At 44.5% G+C, this 20,564-nt stretch overlaps 1 protein-coding gene across 1 annotated transcript; it reads right to left on the minus strand.

Annotated features, from left to right (window-relative positions):
• Window positions 1-1,033: 1,033 nt before the first annotated feature.
• Window positions 1,034-5,817, minus strand: LOC119299268 (beta-1,2-xylosyltransferase XYXT1-like). The gene is made up of 6 exons (XM_037576514.1): window positions 5,284-5,817; window positions 5,070-5,153; window positions 4,886-4,972; window positions 4,708-4,770; window positions 4,504-4,617; window positions 1,034-2,449 (listed from the first exon to the last, which is right to left on the minus strand). The coding sequence occupies exons 1-6, from the start codon at window positions 5,429-5,431 to the stop codon at window positions 1,269-1,271; spliced, it is 1,677 nt and encodes a 558-aa protein (XP_037432411.1). The 5' UTR covers window positions 5,432-5,817; the 3' UTR covers window positions 1,034-1,268.
• Window positions 5,818-20,564: the final 14,747 nt, after the last annotated feature.

The following is a 20,564-nucleotide window of genomic DNA, read 5'->3' on the forward strand; positions in this document are numbered from 1 at the left end:
TGGCCCTAGTCCTCCTTGATTGCATCGCCCATCGCCTGCTTCCTTCATGCATCTTCATCGACCAAATCATCCACATGTCACTTCCCAGATCGTTCCCCTGCTCCTCCCCATCGGTGCAACCTCTAGGTGACATACCAGGTGTGCCACACTATCATTTTGGGGCTGATCCCGCCATCTCCCGTGATTGGTGGCTCATCAGGTTACTCGAGGCTCAGACGACTGGTAGCTAGGTAGCGACGGCGTGGCAGCGGTGGGCGGGCGGCAGGGGCGGGCAGAGTGGTGGGAAGTTTCACGTGGTTTCTAGCCCGCCAAAAGTTTACGGAAAGAGAAACTTCCCCTAAACCAGAGGAAAGTTGTGGCCAAGTTTACATGATCCTGTACATTTATTTCACCTTTTTAGGGGATCTGTTGGAGAAGTTTTTTGGCCCAAACTTCCACTAAATGGTACTCCTTATGTAAAGAAATATAAGATCGTTTAGATGATTAATATAGTGATCTACACAATCTTATATTTCTTTTTTTTATAGAGAGAGTAGTTTCTTTTTGGATAGGGGATCTGTTGGGGTTGCACTTAGTCACCTAAAACGTATTGCGGTTTGTTTACACTGAGGGAGTACCTCTTTTGGTCGTGTAACCTGTCATGCTTTGGGGTTCTATCCCCAGTTGTTTTCCTTCTTTAATAGAGCACATGCAGTTTTGTTTCATTGTTTTTGAGATAGCTCACCACTCATGCCGAATGGTCCTGCATGGTTTGAAAAATAAATATTTTTCTTCTCCTTTAATAGAGCACATGCAGTTCTCCTGACTGGTTCTAAAAATAAAATCGTATGTATCACGAAGCACGCATGGACATATAAATTATATCGAAGTGCTATGTATGTACAAATGATATTACGATAATAGAATTTAGTTAGAAGAATGTGCCTGCAAAGAGGGCATCAATCAAACACCAAAAAAAAAGATTCATCTCCGTGCAATGTTCAGCACATCATTTCACACTGCGAACATATGACTACAGATGAACAGGACAAGATTGTAACATAAAACTGAGCTCAGCACTCCACATCATAATTTATTAGGTCTTGCACATCCAATCCTATACATCAGCTCTAGATGAACAGTAAACACCATCTCCCAAAACAATTGAAGTGTGAAGTATCTTTTTCTAGTAAAAACTGTCAAAATGTTGTAGCTAACAAAAACAACAATTTCAAAACCTAACCCCAGCCTCTGCATAAAGCGATACAGGCAGCCAAAATCCCATACACCTACATGATAAAATCTATTGCCTTCAGCAAAACAGGCCCAAACCTTGTCATGTTAAGGACAATGTCCTGCTTGGACATGTAAACCTCCCCAACCTTGTCCCATCCACTGCTCCTAATGGCTTTGGGGTCTTTGATCACAGTATGGTTCCACCCATATTTCTCCAGCAACGTGCTCTCCTCTGGACTGATGCTGTACCTGACATGGCCTAGGCCCATGTCCCGTGCCGGTTTTCCATAGAACCCATCAGCCATGAATTCAATCCCATACGGCACAATGTGCACCACCACTCCCCCTGATCGCAGGAACACCATGTTAGTCAAGCCCGCGCCATGCGCGCCCATGATTGCATCGCACGAGTCAACAAGGCGGGCGAATTCATCAAGACTAGAGTCCATCTTCGGGTCAACCTTGACCACCTCAAAACCAAACCATTCCAGCCCTTGGACAATGTACGGTGCGTTGATGAACCTCCGGGTTTTGCCCCGATCAATTAGCATTATGCGGGGCTTCTTGTCAGGATCATCTCTATCAGCCTTGTAGGGAATGGCCACCTTGGCTGCAGGCAGACCATAGGCTCCCCGGACAAACAACCGGAAGTCCATCATTGTGTAGTTCTGTGGTGACAGGTTTGGATAGATGCCAAGGTCACCATGGCTCCTCAGACCAACAATGACATGCGGATAGCACCTGACCTGGTCGTCTGAATCAAAATCTATGATGTCGTGTCGTGTGAGTTTGCTCAGGATTGTCATGTACTTCTTGCTGAACCAGGGTTGGTTGTTTGTCACAAGGAGTTGAACATCCCTGTCGAACTGGCGGGCAGTGAGGAACAGTGGAACAAGGACATCACTGAAGTCGTGCCACACATTTGCTGTGAGCCCACCAAGGGCAAATACAATGGCTGGCATGGCATACTTGGAGGTGCACCTTGGTGCTGGTTGCGAGGTATTCAGAGATTTGACAGTCACCTTCTTGACCCAGGGAAGGTTCTTCCGAGACTGGGCTCGAATACTCCACTCTTCACCGTCGGAAGTTTGTGTGTGTGGGACATACATGACAGTGGACGACTGACCAATGGTGCGAGCATCGCCGCACAACTCACAGATGTCGAAGCGCGAGTTGGAGAGGTCGCAGACCGTCGAGTTCGGTGGAGGTGTGCACTTGGTATATGGTGCTGAACCTGTTTCACAATAATTGTTAGTCATCAACTTTGAATGATCAGTACATGCCAGTATGAAATAGTTCCATGAGTACATGTTTTGATGGTGTTGATTCGCTGAACAATTTTAACAGGGGTAGCACGTAGCAATGGCAGATATTTGGATGCAATATGTTTGTGCAAATAATATTAATCACAAGAAGAAAACACCACAACATCCAGACATCTAAACCAAAAACAGATAAACTGAATAAGCACTAATGCCGTATCCAGAAAGGGTATGCGTAGGCTGAGCAATCAGCCCCTACAATCATAATATTCCAACCAGAGGTTTACAGTATGGCCATTGTATTCCTGATAATATTTCATAGCTAGTTACATACTACCTCTGTACACTAATATAGGACAGTTTTGCAGTTCATGCATTAGTTTACAGAGGGAGTATGAAATAGCAAGCAAGATTAACTGTCATGTTAAGATAGCAAACAGGATCAAACAATAGAACCAAATATAACCAGAGCAAGCAATTTTTCTCATCTTGGACAGAATTGCCACATAAGCATATTCTTTCGTGACACTAAATTACAAATTTTGTATCTTCTACTGTACTCCCTCCGGTCCTTTTTACTCCGCATATTAGATTTGTGTCAAGTCAAACTTTGCAAAGTTTGACCAAATTTATATTAAAAATTATCAACATCTACAATATCAAATATGTATGCTACGAAACTACATTTCGTAATGAATCTAAAAATGTTGGTTTGGCATTATGAATGTTAATACTTTTTTCTATAAATTTGGTCAAAGTAAAGACACTTTGACTTCAGACAAAACTTATATGCAGACTAAAAAAGACCGGAGGGAGTACATGGGTACTACGTTATGGGTATATTCGGATAAGTGCCGAAGGTTGCCCTGACAAAAAGTTGGCTAGCCAAAATTTTAGTTAAGGTTTTGCTTGCCAATGCCAACATTGGTTAGAAAAATGAATTACAGTTGGTAATGGAGCTTTGGCATCCCATAAATTCGGTCTCCAAAACAAAGGCTAATGTTTCGGTCATGACCAAAAAATTGATAGGGTGCAATTTTGGTCACAATCCGAATACACCCTAAGCCTTTATGAATAAAACTACAATGTCCTCCAAAGCAAATAAAGTTAGGATCTGCTACATACCTATATGGAATAGAAAGAAAATTCATTTTTGTTATCACAAGTACAGACAACAATTCTAGAAACAAAAATTTTTGGTGTTCTATGTAAACATCATTTAATACTTTGCACAGTTTGGAAGTGACAGGTAACCGGGCCAAAAAAAATCCTATGTTTTTCTGGTATAAGTTAGGGTTTTTATTGTTTTATACTTAAACTGTTATTAGTTCTGCAGATAAAAAATAATTCTTGATGAGCTAAAAACATTATGTGCGGTCAATGCATCATGCCCTCAATCAGGCTTGCTTAACAATTAAAAAAACAGGCTTGCTCAATTGCTGTCTAGAAAATCAGTTTATATTAGTCTAGCAAAATTCTGCTGAATTCACATCCGGCTAAATCTAAACCTAAATTTCTAGGCCTTTAATAACTACTCCCTCCGTTCGGAATTACTTGTCTCGAAAATGGATGTATCTAGAAATAAAATATGTCTAGGTAAATCCATTTCTGCGACAAGTAATTCTGAACGGAGGGAGTACAACCATTAAAACAGTTCCATGCTTAATTTTCACAGTACAGAGCACTTCAGTTATATTCCCCAACAAAGGAAAAAGCTTTGTGTTATTGACTTAGTGTGCACTACAAGTCATCCAAATGTGGACCACTAGGATGAATAATTAGCTCCTACCCTCTAGAAAGAGGGTCTATTCAACATTTCCATGTGTTGAACTTAAGGATAGCATTCACTGTTAGCTTTAGTGCCCTACAAGAATCAACTTTACATATAAAAGCGCATCAGCCAGTCACTGCTAGTTATAATCACCTCCTTACTCCACTACAGGTGAAGTTGCTTTGGGAGCAAAAGCAAAAAATAAAATGATTGGCTGAGGAACAAACTTATTTGCAATAAAACAACAAGCCTTACCAGATCCTCCTGCATTCCTTTCTTCTTGGTCCGGCGCGGTCGTGGTCGCCATCCCTCCCTCGCCGTCCAAGTCGGAGTTGGCTGGAGTAGTGCCTTGAGATGCTGGTTTGGTCTCTACATTTTGTCCCCAATCAGAAACATTCAGAATTTATACACTAGCTGATCCGTCAGAATAGGCCATAAAAACAAAGAAGAATGCCACACCAGGAGTGTCCTCTGGAGGCTGTTTCTGCTCTTCCATTGCCTCCATGGAAGATTCATCAAGCTCTGCATCCCCGAAACCGAACCATCAGATTTTACTAATCCGGTCTGGATTCCGAAACCAACGAGCCTCGGTAACTAAAGGGAAATCCCGCCCATTTCCTATGTCCGCTATGCTTACCAAATTTTTGGTCACTCCCCTCCTCTTCTTGCTTTGACGAATCAGACGTCTCCCCTTCTTGCTTTGAGGAATCAGATGTCTCCAAGTCTGAATACGGGAAGCGGTCAACAATCACAAGGAAACGACGAACAAGACACAAGCAACTGCAAAGATGTTGCAAAGCGCATGGATTTCATCTTCTTGCCTTGGTCCGTGGAGGAGACCGGCCGGTCGCGCACCGTCCGGGGGGTGGAGTCGTCCACATGTACCGGGGTGAACCGCGAGGAAGCTGAGATAAATCTCCAGTAAGAACACACGAGGATACGGTACAGAGGAGAGATGACAAGAAAGAAGAAGAAGAAGAAGAAGAAGAAGAAGAAGAAGAAGAAGAAGAAGACCAAGTCGGTTGGGCGACTGACCGTCGGGGCCCTGCGGGAAGCGGCCGGTGAAGAGGACGAGGACGAGGACGGCCGCGACGAGGAGGGCGGCGAAGGGCGCGCCGACCCTGCGGCGCCAGATGCCGCCCAGCTGGCCCGCCTTGCTCCTGGCCGCCTTCGGGGACCCCATGGCTCCCCCCGCTCCCTCCCTCTCTTGCTGGTCTTGCTGTGGCACTGGCAGTCACTCCCTCGAGCTTCTTCTTCTGCTGCTACTTTGTAGTGGTATGCCGCTGCGCTGCACCATGAAGAAGGGACAGAGCGGCGACAGATGGCGGCGGTAGGGCCTCGCGGCTTGGCCTGTGGAATGCGGAAGCTTGCGGGGAAAGGAATGATGGAGCTCTGATCGGAGAAAGCTTGCCTGCTCCGGTGGATTGGATCATTAAAAGGGGAAAAGGGGATCTGGGTTGGGTCTGGGGCGGCCGCCAAGAACTCGATTCAACTCAGAGTGAGGGGGCAGCGCCCGGAGAGAATGGTACTGCTGCTGTAGACGGCCGGGCTTGAGAAAAAGAAATGGCACCGTGACAAGGAGCCTGCTGCAATTTCGAAGCGCAAGTACTTCAAACGTGTTCCTTCGGCATAAAACCGAAAACCGCACCGAATATTAGGTTAAGCGAATTTTCGGTTAGCAATTTTCACCTACCATTTTCGGTTTTTGGTTTTACTAACCGAATTTGAAGAAAAACCGAATGGTAGAAACCGAATTTTCGGTTTATACCGAACGCCCGCCCCTAGCTTAGGCCCAAATGGGGCATGGATCCGGCGCTAGGCCGACCATAGCTACCTCGCCAGAGGTTGAGCGGTCTGTCTGGCGTCAGAACGCGCTGGCGGACACGCACCCCCTCCGCCGGCGCGCCGAGCATCAGGACGCACCACGTGCCTCCTCCAACGAGGCCATGGCACGGGGTGCCCGCCGTGCAAGACGCCGAGCGCGGGAACCGGCGGTAGCCCTCGCGGCGGCGGATGTTGAAGGAAATATGCCTTAGAGGCAATAATAAAATATGCCCTAGTCAATGATAAATGTTTATTATTCATGCTAGAATTGTATTAACCGGAAACATAATACATGTGTGAATACATAGACAAACAGAGTGTCACTAGTATGCCTCTACTTGACTAGCTCGTTAATCAAAGATGGTTATGTTTCCTAACCATTGACAAAGAGTTGTTATTTGATTAACGGGATCACATCATTAGGTGAATGATCTGATTGACATGACCCATTTCATTAGCTTAGCACTCGATCGTTTAGTATGTTGCTATTGCTTTCTTCATGACTTATACATGTTCTTATGACTATGAGATTATGCAACTCCCGTTTGCCGGAGGAACACTTTGTGTGCTACCAAACGTCACAACGTAAAAGGGTGATTATAAAGGTGCTCTACAGGTGTCTCCAAAGGTACATGTTGGGTTGGCGTATTTCGAGATTAGGATTTGTCACTCCGATTGTCGGAGAGGTATCTCTGGGCCCTCTCGGTAATACACATCACATAAGCCTTGCAAGCATTGCAACTAATGAGTTAGTTGTGAGATGATGTATTACGGAACGAGTAAAGAGACTTGCCGGTAACGAGATTGAACTAGGTACTGAGATACCGACGATCGAATCTCGGGCAAGTAACATACCGATGACAAAGGGAACAACGTATGTTGTTATGCGGTCTGACCGATAAAGATCTTCGTAGAATATGTAGGAGCCAATATGAGCATCCAGGTTCCGCTATTGGTTATTGACCGGAGACATGTCTCGGTCATGTCTACATTGTTCTCGAACCCGTAGGGTCCGCATGCTTAAGGTTTCGATGACAGTTATATTATGAGTTTATGAGTTTTGATGTACCGAAGTTAGTTCGGAGTCCCGGATGTGATCACGGACATGACGAGGAGTCTCGAAATGGTCGGGACATAAAGATTGATATATTGGACAGCTATATTCGTACACCGGAAGTGTTCCGGGGAAGTTTCGGATAAAACCGGAGCACCGGGGGTTACCGGAACCCCCCGGGGGGTTAATGGGCCTCATGGGCCTAAAGTGGAGAAGAGGAGGGGCTGCCAAGGCAGGCTGCGCGCCCCCTCTCCCCCTAGTCCGAATTGGACAAGGAGGGAGGGGCGGCGCCCCCCCTTTTCTTCTCTTCTTCCCCCTCTCCTACTTGGACAAGGAAAGGGAGGGGAGTCCTACTCCCGGTAGGAGTAGGACTCCTCCTGCGCGCCTCCTACTAGGGCCGGCTGCACCCCCCCTTGGATCCTTTATATACGGAGGCAAGGGGCACCCCTACACACAAGTTGATCCACGTGATCATATTCTTAGCTGTGTGCGGTGCCCCCTTCCACCATAGTCCTCGATAATATTGTAGCGGTGCTTAGGCAAAGCCCTGCGACAGTAGTACATCAAGATCGTCACCACGCCGTCGTGCTAACGGAACTCTTCCCCGACACTTTGCTGGATCGGAGTCCGGGGATCGTCATCGAGCTGAACGTGTGCTAGAACTCGGAGGTACCGTAGTTTCGGTGCTTGATCGGTCGGGCCGTGAAGACGTACGACTACATCAACCAAGTTAACGCTTCCGTTGTCGATCTACAAGGGTACGTAGATCACACTCTCCCCCTCTCGTTGCTATGCATCACCATGATCTTGCGTGTGCGTAGGAATTTTTTTGAAATTACTCCGAAACCCAACAGTGGCATCCGAGCCTAGGTTTTATGTGTTGAAGTTATATGCACGAGTAGAACACAAATGAGTTGTGGGCGATATAAGTCATACTGCTTACCAGCATGTCATACTTTGGTTCGGCGGTATTGTTGGACGAAGCGGCCCGGACCGACATTACGCGTACGCTTACGCGAGACCGGTTCTCCCGACGTGGTTTGCACAAAGGTGGCTAGCGGGTGACAGTTTCTCCAACTTTAGTTGAACCGAGTGTGGCTATGCCCGGTCCTTGCGAAGGTTAAAACAGCACCAACTTGACAAACCATCGTTGTGGTTTTGATGCGTAGGTAAGATTGGTTCTTGCTTAAGCCCGTAGCAGCCACGTAAAACTTGCAACAACAAAGTAGAGAACGTCTAACTTGTTTTTGTAGGGCATGTTGTGATGTGATATGGTCAAGACATGATGCTAAATTTTATTGTATGAGATGATCATGTTTTGTAACCGAGTTATCGGCAACTGGCAGGAGCCATATGGTTGTCGCTTTATTGTATGCAATGCAATCGCGCTGCAATGCATAAGATTGGTGAGACGACAACGATGCTACGATGGAGATCAAGGTGTCGTGCCGGTGACGATGGTGATCACGACGGTGCTTCGAAGATGAAGATCACAAGCACAAGATTATGATGGCCATATCATATCACTTATATTGATTGCATGTGATGTTTATCTTTTATGCATCTTATCTTGCTTTGATTGACGGTAGCATTATAAGATGATCTCTCACTAATTATCAAGAAGTGTTCTCCCTGAGTATGCACCGTTGCGAAAGTTCTTCGTGCTGAGACACCACGTGATGATCGGGTGTGATAGGCTCTACGTTCAAATACAACGGGTGCAAAACAGTTGCACACGCGGAATACTTAGGTTATACTTGACGAGCCAAGCATATATAGATATGGCCTCGGAACACGGAGACCGAAAGGTCGAGCGTGAATCATATAGTAGATATGATCAACATAGTGATATTCACCAATGAAACTACTCCATCTCACGTGATGATCGGACATGGTTTAGTTGATTTGGATCACGTAATCACTTAGAGGATTAGAGGGATGTCTATTTAAGTGGGTGTTCTTAAGTAATATGATTAATTGAACTTTAATTTATCATGAACTTAGTCCTGATAGTATTTTGCAAATTATGTTGTAGATTAATAGCTCGCGTTGTTGCTTCCCTGTGTTTATTTTTGATATGTTCCTAGAGAAAAATAAGTTGAAAGATGTTAGTAGCAATGATGCGGATTGGATCCGTGATCTGAGGTTTATCCTCATTGCTGCACAGAAGAATTATGTCCTTGATGCACCGCTAGGTGACAGACCTATTGCAGGAGCAAATGCAGACGTTATGAACGTTTGGCTAGCTCAATATGATGACTACTTGATAGTTTAGTGCACCATGCTTAACGGCTTAGAATCGGGACTTCAAAGACGTTTTGAACGTCATGGACCATATGAGATGTTCCAGGAGTTGAAGTTAATATTTCAAGCAAATACCCGAGTTGAGAGATATGAAGTCTCCAACAAGTTCTATAGCTAAAAGATGGAGGAGAATCGCTCAACTAGTGAGCATGTGCTCAGATTGTCTGGGTACTACAATCGCTTGAATCAAGTGGGAGTTAATCTTCCAGATAAGATAGTGATTGACAGAATTCTCTAGTCACCATCACCAAGTTAGTAGAACTTCGTGATGAACTATAATATGCAAGGGATAATGGAAACGATTCCCAAGCTCTTCGTGATGATGAAATCGAAGAAGGTAGAAATCAAGAAAAACGTCAAGTGTTGATAGTTGACAAGACCACTAGTTTCAATAAAAGGGCAAAGGGAAGAAGAAGGGGAACTTCAAGAAAAACAGCAAACAAGTTGCTCAAGTGAAGAAGCCCAAGTCTGGTCCTAAGCCTGAGACTAAGTGCTTCTACTGCAAAGGAACTGGTCACTGGAAGTGGAACTGCCCCAAGTATTTAGCGGATAAGAAGGATGGCAAAGTGAACAAAGGTATATTTGATATACATGTTATTGATGTGTACTTTAATAGTGTTCATAGCAACCCCTCAGTATTTGGTACTAGTTCAGTTGCTAAGATTAGTAACTCGAAACGGGAGTTGCAAAATGAACAGAGACTAGTTAAGGGTGAAGTGACGATGAGAGTTGGAAGTGGTTCCAAGATTGATATGATCATCATCGCACACTCCCTATACTTTCGGGATTAGTGTTGAAACTAAATAAGTGTTATTTGGTGTTTGCGTTGGGCATGAATATGATCTGATCATGATTATTGCAATACGGTTATTCATTTAAGTTAGAGAACAATTGTTGTTCTGTTTACATGAATAAAACCTTCTATGGTCATACACACCAACAAAAATGGTTTGTTGGATCTCGATCGTAGTGATACACATATTCATAATATTGAAGCCAAAAAGATGCAAAGATAGTGCAACTTATTTGTGGCACTACCGTTTAGGTCATATTGGTGTAAAGCGCATGAAGAAACTCCATGCTGATGGGCTTTTGGAATCACTTGATTATGAATCACTTGATGCTTGCGAACCATGCCTCATGGGCAAGATGACTAAGACTCCGTTCTCCGAAACAATGGAGCGAGCAACTGACTTATTGGAAATAATACATACTGATGTATGAGATCCGATGAGTGTTAAGGCTCGCGACAGGTATCGTTATTTTCTGACCTTCACACATGATTTAAGTAGATATGGGTATATCTACTTGATGAAACATAAGTCTGAAACATTTGAAAAGTTCAAAGAATTTTGGAGTGAAGTGGAAAATCATCGTAACAAGAAAAATAAGGTTTCTACGATCTGATCGCGGAGACAAATATTTGAGTTACGAGTTTGGTCTTCAATTAAAACAATGTGGAATAGTTTCACAAACTCATGCCACCTGGAACACCACAGCATAATGGTGTGTCCGAACGTCATAACCGTACTTTATTGGATATAGTGCAATCTATGATGTTTCTTACCGATTTACCACTATCATTTTTGGGGTTATGCATTAGAGACAGCTGCATTCACGTTAAAAAGGGCACCATCTAAATCTGTTGAGACGACACCGTATGAACTACGGTTTGGCATGAAACCAAAGTTGTCGTTTCTTAAAGTTTGGGGTTGCGATGCTTATATGAAAAAGTTTCATCCTGATAAGCTCAAACTCAAATCGGAGAAGTGCGTCTTCATAGGATACCCAAAAGAAAATGTTGGGTACACCTTATATCACAGATCCGAATGGCAAGATATTCATTGCTAAGAATGGATCCTTTCTAGAGAAGGAGTTTCTCTCGAAAGAAGTGAGTGGGAGGAAAAGTAGAACTTGACGAGGTAACTGTACCTGCTCCCTTATTGGAAAGTAGTGCATCACAGAAAACTGTTTCAGTGACACCTACACCAGTTAGTGAGGAAGCTAATGATGATGATCATGAAACTTCAGAACAAGATACTACTGAACCTCGTAGATCAACCAGAGTGATATCCGCGCCAGAGTGGTACGGTAATCCTGTTCTGGAAGTCATGCTACTAGATCATGATGAACCTACGAACTATGAAGAAGCGATGGTGAGCCCAGATTCCGCAAAATGGCTTGAAGCCATGAAATCTGAGATGAGATCCATGTATGAGAACAAAGTATGGACTTTGGTTGACTTGCCCGATGATCGACAAGCAATTGAGAATAAATGGATCTTCAAGAAGAAGACTGACGCTGACGGTAATATTACTGTCTACAAAGCTCGACTTGTCGCAAAAGGTTTTCGGCAAGTTCAAGGGATTGACTACGATGAGACCTTCTCACCCGTAGCAATGCTTAAGTTTGTCCGAATCATGTTAGCAATTGCCGCATTTTATGATTATGAAATTTGGCAGATGGATGTCAAAACTGCATTCCTGAATGGATTTCTGGAAGAAGAGTTGTATATGATGCAACCAGAAGGTTTTGTCGATCCAAAGGGAGCTAACAAAGTGTGCAAGCTCTAGCGATCCATTTATGGACTGGTGCAATCCTCTCGGAGTTGGAATAAACGCTTTGATAGTGTGATCAAAGCATTTGGTTTTATACAGACTTTTGGAGAAGCCTATATTTACAAGAAAGTGAGTAGGAGCTCTGTAGCATTTCTGATATTATATGTGGATGACATATTACTAATTGGAAATGATATAGAATTTCTGGATAGCATAAAGGGATACTTGAATAAGAGTTTTTCAATGAAAGACCTCGGTGAAGCTGCTTACATATTGAGCATCAAGATCTATAGAGATAGATCAAGACGCTTGATAAGTTTTTTCAATGAGTACATACCTTGACAAGATTTTGAAATAGTTCAAAATGGAACAGTCAAAGAAAGAGTTCTTGCCTGTGTAACAAGGTGTAAAATTGAGTAAGACTCAAAACCCAACCACGGCAGAAGATAGAAAGAGAATGAAAGTCATTCTCTATGGCTTGGCCATAGGTTCTATGAAGTATGCCATGCTGTGTACCAGATCTATTGTATACCCTACACTGATTTTGGCAAGGGAGTACAATAGTGATCTAGGAGTAGATCACTGGACAACAGTCAAAATTATCCTTAGTGGAATAAGGATATGTTTCTCGATTATGGACGTGACAAAAAGGTTCGTCGTAAAGGGTTACGTCGATGCAAGTTTTGACACTGATCCAGATGACTCTAAGTCTCAATCTGGATACATATTGAAAGTGGGAGCAATTAGTTAGAGTAGCTCTGTGCAGAGCATTGTTGACATAGAAATTTGCAAAATTCCTACGGATCTGAATGTGGCAGACCCGTTGACTAAACTTCTCTCACAAGCAAAACATGATCACACCTTAGTACTCTTTGGGTGTTAATCACATAGCGATGTGAACTAGATTACTGACTCTAGTAAACCCTTTGGGTGTTGGTCACATATCGATGTGAACTATGGGCGTTATCCACATAAAGATGTGAACTATTGATGTTAAATCACATGGCAATGTGATCTAGATTATTGACTCTAGTGCAAGTGGGAGACTGAAGGAAATATGCCCTAGAGGCAATAATAAAGTTATTATTTATTTTCCTTATATCATGATAAATGTTTATTATTCATGCTAGAATTGTATTAACCGGAAACATAATACATGTGTGAATACATAGACAAATAGAGTGTCACTAGTATGCCTCTACTTGACTAGCTCGTTAATCAAAGATGGTTATGTTTCCTAACCATTGACAAAGAGTTGTTATTTGATTAATGGGATCACATCATTAGGTGAATGATCTGATTGACATGACCCATTTCATTAGCTTAGCACCCGATCGTTTAGTATGTTGCTATTTCTTTCTTCATGACTTATACATGTTCCTATGACTATGAGATTATGCAACTCCCGTTTGCCGGAGGAACACTTTGTGTGCTACCAAACGTCACAACGTAAAAGGGTGATTATAAAGGTGCTCTACAGGTGTCTCCAAAGGTACATGTTGGTTTTGCGTATTTCGAGATTAGGATTTGTCACTCCGATTGTCGGAGAGGTATCTCTGGGCCCTCTCGGTAATACACATCACATAAGCCTTGCAAGCATTGCAACTAATGAGTTAGTTGTGAGATGATGTATTATGGAACGAGTAAAGAGACTTGCCGGTAACGAGATTGAACTAGGTACTGAGATACCGACGATCGAATCTCGGGCAAGTAACATACCGATGACAAAGGGAACAACGTATGTTGTTATGCGGTCTGACCGATAAAGATCTTCGTAGAATATGTAGGAGCCAATATGAGCATCCAGGTTCCGCTATTGGTTATTGACCGGAGACATGTCTCGGTCATGTCTACATTGTTCTCGAATCCGTAGGGTCCGCATGCTTAAGGTTTCGATGACAGTTATATTACGAGTTTATGAGTTTTGATGTACCGAAGTTAGTTAGGAGTCCCGGATGTGATCACGGACATGACGAGGAGTCTCGAAATGGTCGAGACATAAAGATTGATATATTGGACGGCTATATTCGGACACCGGAAGTGTTCCGAGGAAGTTTCGGATAAAACCGGAGCACCGGGGGGTTACCGGAACCCCCCGGGGGTTAATGGGCCTCATGGGCCTAAAGTGGAGAAGAGGAGGGGCTGCCAAGGCAGGACGCGCGCCCCCTCTCCCCTAGTCCGAATTGGACAAGGAGGGAGGGGCGGCGCCCCCCTTTTCTTCTCTCCTTCCCCCTCTCCTACTTGGACAAGGAAAGGGAGGGGAGTCCTACTCCCGGTAGGAGTAGGACTCCTCCTGCGCGCCTCCTACTAGGGCCGGTCGCACCCCCCTTGGATCCTTTATATACGGAGGCAAGGGGCACCCCTACACACAAGTTGATCCACGTGATCATATTCTTAGCCGTGTGCGGTGCCCCCTTCCACCATAGTCCTCGATAATATTGTAGCGGTGCTTAGGCGAAGCCCTGCGACAGTAGTACATCAAGATCGTCACCACGTCGTCGTGCTGACAGAACTCTTCCCCGACACTTTGCTGGATCGGAGTCCGGGGATCGTCATCGAGCTGAACGTGTGCTAGAACTCGGAGGTACCGTAGTTTCGGTGCTTGATCGGTCGGGCCGTGAAGACGTACGACTACATCAACCAAGTTAACGCTTTTGTTGTCGATCTACAAGGGTACGTAGATCACACTCTCCCCCTCTCGTTGCTATGCATCACCATGATCTTGCGTGTGCGTAGGAATTTTTTTGAAATTACTACGAAACCCAACAGATGTTAGTGAGGTGGAGTCGCATTCTCCGACGCCCCGTATGGAGCATCAGTCCGAGCGCCGCAACCGCATCGTGGTGGACATCGGCGGCTCGTTCCCGGATGGATCCATCATCGATCTGACATCCACCGGCACCATTCGGATTCCGGTCTCCGACGAGGAAGAGTAGAGCATGGGAGAAGGCGGGGCCTTGAGTCCCATGAGCCAGCTCGTGTCCCATGCCCTACCCTACCTTGTCAGCGACTGATAACCCACAAGTATAGGGGATCGCAACAGTTTTCGAGGATAAAGTATTCAACCCAAATTTATTGATTCGACACAAGGGGAGCCAAAGAATACTCTCAAGTATTAGCAGTTGAGTTGTCAATTCAACCACACCTGGAAACTTAGTATCTGCAGCAAAGTATTTAGTAGCAAAGTAATATAATAGTGGTGGTAACGGTAGCAAAAGGTAACGGTAGTAAAAGTAATGTTTTTGGTATTTTGTAGTGATGATAGCAATAGCAACGGGAAAGTAAATAAGCGAAGAACAATATATGGAAAGCTCGTAGGAAATGGATCAGTGATGGAGAATTATGCCGGATGTGGTTCATCATGTAATAGTCATAACCTAGGGTGACAGAGAACTAGCTTCAGTTCATTGATATAATGTAGGCATGTATTCCGAATATAGTCATACGTGCTTATGGAAAAGAACTTGCATGCCATCTTTTGTCCTACCCTCCCGTGGCAGCGGGGTCCTTACGGAAACTAAGGGATATTAAGGCCTCCTTTTAATAGAGTACCGGAACAAAGCATTAACACATAGTGAATACATGAACTCCTCAAACTACGGTCATCACCGGTAAGTATCCCGATTATTGTCACTTCGGGGTTAACGGATCATAACACATAATAGGTGACTATGGACTTGCAAGATAGGATCAAGAACACTCATATATTGATGAAAACATAATAGGTTCAGATCTGAAATCATGGCACTCGGGCCCTAGTGACAAGCATTAAGCATATTAAAGTCATAGCAATACGAATCTCAGAACATAGTGGACACTAGGGATCAAACCCTAACAAAACTAACTCGATTACATGATAGATCCCATCCAACTCATCACCGTCCAGCAAGCCTACGATGGAATTACTCACGCACGGCGGTGAGCATCATGAAATTGGTGATGGAGGATGGTTGATGATGACGATGGCGACGGATTCCCCTCTCCGGAGCCCCGAACGGACTCCAGATCAGCCCTCCCAAGAGGTTTTAGGGCTTGGCGGCGGCTTCGTATCGTAAAACGCGATGATTTCTTCTCTCTTATTTTTTTCTCCCTGAAACACAATATATGGAGTTGGAGTTGGAGTCGGAGAGGCAACAGGGGGCCCACGAGGTAGGGGCGCGCCCTAGGGGGGCAGGCGCGCCCCCCACCCTCGTGGGCAGGTGGTGGGCCCCCTGGCCTTCATCTTTTGCAGGTATTTTTCATATTTTTTGAAAAGTGGCTCCGTGAAGTTTCAGGTCATTCCGAGAACGTTTTCTCCTCACATAAATAACACCATGGTAATTCTGCTGAAAACAGCGTCAGTCCAGGTTAGTTCCATTCAAATCATGCAAGCTAGAGTCCAAAACAAGGGCAAAAGTGTTTGGAAAAGTAGATACGTTGGAGACGTATCAGGGACCGGCCCAACACTCTGAGGAGCGCAACCGACCGCCGAACATGGCCAGGGCGGAGCCGGGCGAGCGGAACCGGACAAGCTCCGGTCAAAGATCGCTACGTTGCATGTAATAATATGGATTTGAGGTTTCTAATTTGAGGTATCCGGGTGTGGAATGCGTTTTGAGGGGTGAACGATCACTGTCCGCGGACGCGCCCCGACGCGTCCGGGGGCATTTGAGGGGTCGGATTTGCCAAGTCCGGCTGTAGATGCTCTTACGCCTTAAATAATTGATTCTACAACACTAGTAGAAAAAGGGCCTATTGTCCCGGTTCGTAAGGCCCATTTGTCCCGGTTCTTGAACCAGGACTAAAGGGTCATTACTAAAGCCCAAGGCCTTTAGTCCCGGTTCTTACACGAACCGGGACCGATGGGTCTCCACGTGGCCGGTGCTGCGAGCCCAGGCAGGACGGCCTTTGGTTCCGATTGGTGGCACTAACCGGGACCAAAAGGCATCCACGCGTCAGCTTTTCAAGGGTTAGGGTTTTTGTTTTTTTTCTGAAAGGGGGGAGGATTTGAGGGTTTTGTATGGTTAATTAAGGTGTTTCATATATTGTGTTAGGTAGCTAATTAATTAATATACAGAAGTGTCCTCTCTTATCTCCGTGCTTGGTCGACGCTACGTACTATACGTATAGAGAGGCCCTCGACACACTAGCTAGTAAGAAAATGAAGGAAACCGTTAAGTACGGAAGTTCGTCATGCATACCGAGAGAAGTGATCGACCTCTCCTTTTCTTAGAGATTGGTCGAACAACAAGTTTTCGTATTATCTACCGACGCTACTGGCTACATACATATACAATATGTAAGATCTCTTACAATCCCCTAGCATTTGAAATCAAGTTCCACATGGTATTCTCCGGCTTTATTGATGACGTGGTCAAGAAAGAATCCCGCCAATTCCTCTTGAATTGCTTTCATGCGATCTTCTGGTAGGAGTTCATTCCGCATCTCCCATGTCTAATTTGAAGAAGGTGGTTAATACATATATATGAATGAAACTCAAAAGAAATGATGGTGTAATAAAATGAAATTGTGAATATTATTGCTTACGCACATCAAATTGTCTTTTAGAGTAGCCCCGCTTGTCTTTGCAAGTCGCGTTGTAGATGAACTCACACATGTAGTATCCACAATAATCATTCCCTTGTTCCTGCCACAAGCACTTTACGAGAAATAGAGGTCAATCAAACTAATAATGAAGCATTATAAATGGCATTGATGAAAGTAGCTAGAATCAACGGGAGATGCGCGGAACTAGCTAGCTAGTAGTACTTACTTTCGGGTATGTATATCGCAGCTCCTTCGGCAGTCCCGGAGCTTCTTCGGTGAACTTTTTCCAAACCCTGCAAGACAAAGAAAATAATTATTACTTGAGATATCAGGAAATGAACAAAAAGTTGCCGATATGGTGCGATAATGATCAATTGAACATACTTGTTGAGAATTTTAGTCATGCCCGCATAGGTCTCGGGATCTTTTTGTCTCGAGTCTAAGACGGTTACTAGTCCCTGCTCAAGCTTAATCTCGAGGAGAATATAGTGGAAGCTGCGCACGCATGCATAACTCATCAATTACATTACTATAACCTCGCTCGAGTAATAAGGGAAACCGAATATGCACAAGACAGTAACACTCACTTGAAGTTGTAAGGAAAGAGTATTTTATCTTTGTTTTGATTTATTATCAATGATTTGAGCAAGTTGGCCTCAGCATCTTTGGCGCTCTTTTTAACCTGAAATTCATCTATGAGATTTGTGTTAATGAACCCAATATCATACATTTCTGCTTTTCTGCACTCGACGATCTTCAATCTGCATAATATAGTGAGGATAATTATAAATACATGCAATGAAAGAGCTGAGCTATATATAGAGACTTAATGACAGAAGTAGTACTTACAGACAGTAGCAAGTGACCGTTAATTTATCGAGGGCCTTTTGATTGAAAAACTGAAAGAACTCCTCAAATGGAATAGTCAACAAATCAATTCCAATGAGGTCGTGCTCCTCTTTAACTCTCAGATACAAAGTATTCGTCCCCCCAGACTCTCTACAGGTTTTCATGTACCAATCATGGAATCTTCACATCATCGTTGTTAGAGATCTTTCATCTTTGACAAGAGGCTTCCCGTAATGGTATTTGTGTTCTTCCACCTTCAAGAAAACATAATGTACATCGTCGGGAAGGTAATCTTCAAGATTGCTATAATCGGGCACCATCCTCGGATCATTAGTGACGATATCGCTAGACACCTTGAGCAGGGGGGGGGGCACGATTGGTCCACTTGTTCGCCGAGCTGGGCAATTTTTTTGAAGGAAATATGCCCTAGAGGCAATAATAAAGTTATTATTTATTTCCTTATATCATGGTAAATGTTTATTATTCATGCTAGAATTGTATTAACCGGAAACATAATACATGTGTGAATACATAGACAAACAGTATGTCACTAGTATGCCTCTACTTGACTAGCTCGTTGAATCAAAGATGGTTAAGTTTCCTAGTCATAGACATGAGTTGTCATTTGATTAACGGGGTCACATCATTAGAGAATGATGTGATTGACTTGACCCATTCCGTTAGCATAGCACTTGATCGTTTAGTTTGTTGCTATTGCTTTCTTCATGACTTATACACGTTCCTATGACTATGAGATTATGCAACTCCCGTTTACCGGAGGAACACTTTGTGTGCTACCAAACGTCACAACGTAACTGGGTGATTATAAAGGTGCTCTAAAGGTGTCTCCAAAGGTACTTGTTGGGTTGGCGTATTTCGAGATTAGGATTTGTCACTCCGATTGTCGGAGAGGTATCTTTCGCCCTCTCGGTAATGCACATCACTTAAGCCTTGCAAGCATTGCAACTAATGAGTTAGTTGCGGAATGATGTATTACGGAATGAGTAAAGAGACTTGCCGGTAACGAGATTGAACTAGGTATTGGAATACCGATGATCGAATCTCGGGCAAGTAACATACCGATGACAAAGGGAACAAACGTATGTTGTTATGCGGTTTGACCGATAAAGATCTTCGTAGAATATGTAGGAACCAATATGAGCATCCAGGTTCCACTATTGGTTATTGACCGGAGACGTGTCTCGGTCATGTCTACATAGTTCTCGAACCCGTAGGGTCCGCACGCTTAAAGTTCAGTGACGATCGTAATTAGGTTTTTGTGTTTTGATGTGCCAAAGGTTGTTCGGAGTCCCGGATGTGATCACGGACATGACGAGGAGTCTCGAAATGGTCGAGACATAAAGATTGATATATTGGAAGCCTATATTTGGATATCGAAATCGTTTCGGGTAAAATCAGGATTTTACCGGAGTATCGGGGGGTTACCGGAACCCCCCCGGGGGGTTAATGGGCCTACATGGGCCCTAAGGGAGAAGAGGAGGGCCGGCCAGGGCAGGCCGCGCGTCCCCTCCCCCCTAGTCCGAATAGGACAAGGAAGGGGGGGCCCTTTCCTCTTTCCCCCTTCCCCTTTCCTTCTCCAACAAGGCAAGAGGGGGGACTCCTACTCCCGGTGGGAGTAGGACTCCTCCAGGCGCACCCCTAGGGGCCGGCCACACCTCCCCCTTCCTCCTTTATATACGGGGGCATGGGGGTACCCCATGACACACAAGTTGATCTTCGTGATCGTTCCTTAGCCGTGTGCGGTGCCCCTTCCACCATATTCCACCTCGATCATATCGTAGCGGTGCTTAGGCGAAGCCCTGCATCAGTAGAACATCATCACCGTCATCACGCCGTCGTGCTGACGAAACTCTCCCTCAACACTCGGTTGGATCGGAGCTCGAGGGACGTCACCGAGTTGAACGTGTGCAGAACTCGGAGGTGCCGTACGTTCGGTACTTGGATCGGTCGGATCAGGAAGACGTACTTTGCACACAGGTTCCATCCGAGCCAGGTTTTATGCGTTGATGTTATATGCACGAGTAGAACACAGGTGAGTTGTGGGCGATATAAGTCATACTGCTTACCAGCATGTCATACTTTGGTTCGGCGGTATTGTTGGATGAAGCGGCCTGGACCGACATTATGCGTACGCTTACGCGAGATTGCTTCTACCGACGTGCTTTGCACACAGGTGGTTG

The sequence above is a fragment of the Triticum dicoccoides genome, chromosome 5A, assembly GCF_002162155.2.
Source record: "Triticum dicoccoides isolate Atlit2015 ecotype Zavitan chromosome 5A, WEW_v2.0, whole genome shotgun sequence".
NCBI classification, from domain to species: Eukaryota; Viridiplantae; Streptophyta; class Magnoliopsida; order Poales; family Poaceae; genus Triticum; species Triticum dicoccoides.

What these genes read in the sequence shown, in the direction of transcription:
- LOC119299268 (XM_037576514.1), bottom strand. Translation starts at nt 5,431, where the DNA reads ATGGGGTCCCCGAAGGCGGCCAGGAGCAAGGCGGGCCAGCTGGGCGGC. An exon ending in CTTCCCGCAGGGCCCCGACG is followed by an intron (nt 5,154 to 5,283) that starts GTCAGTCGCCCA and finishes GATTTATCTCAG; the next exon opens with CTTCCTCGCGGTTCACCCCG. An exon ending in GGGGAGTGACCAAAAATTTG is followed by an intron (nt 4,771 to 4,885) that starts GTAAGCATAGCG and finishes TCGGGGATGCAG; the next exon opens with AGCTTGATGAATCTTCCATG.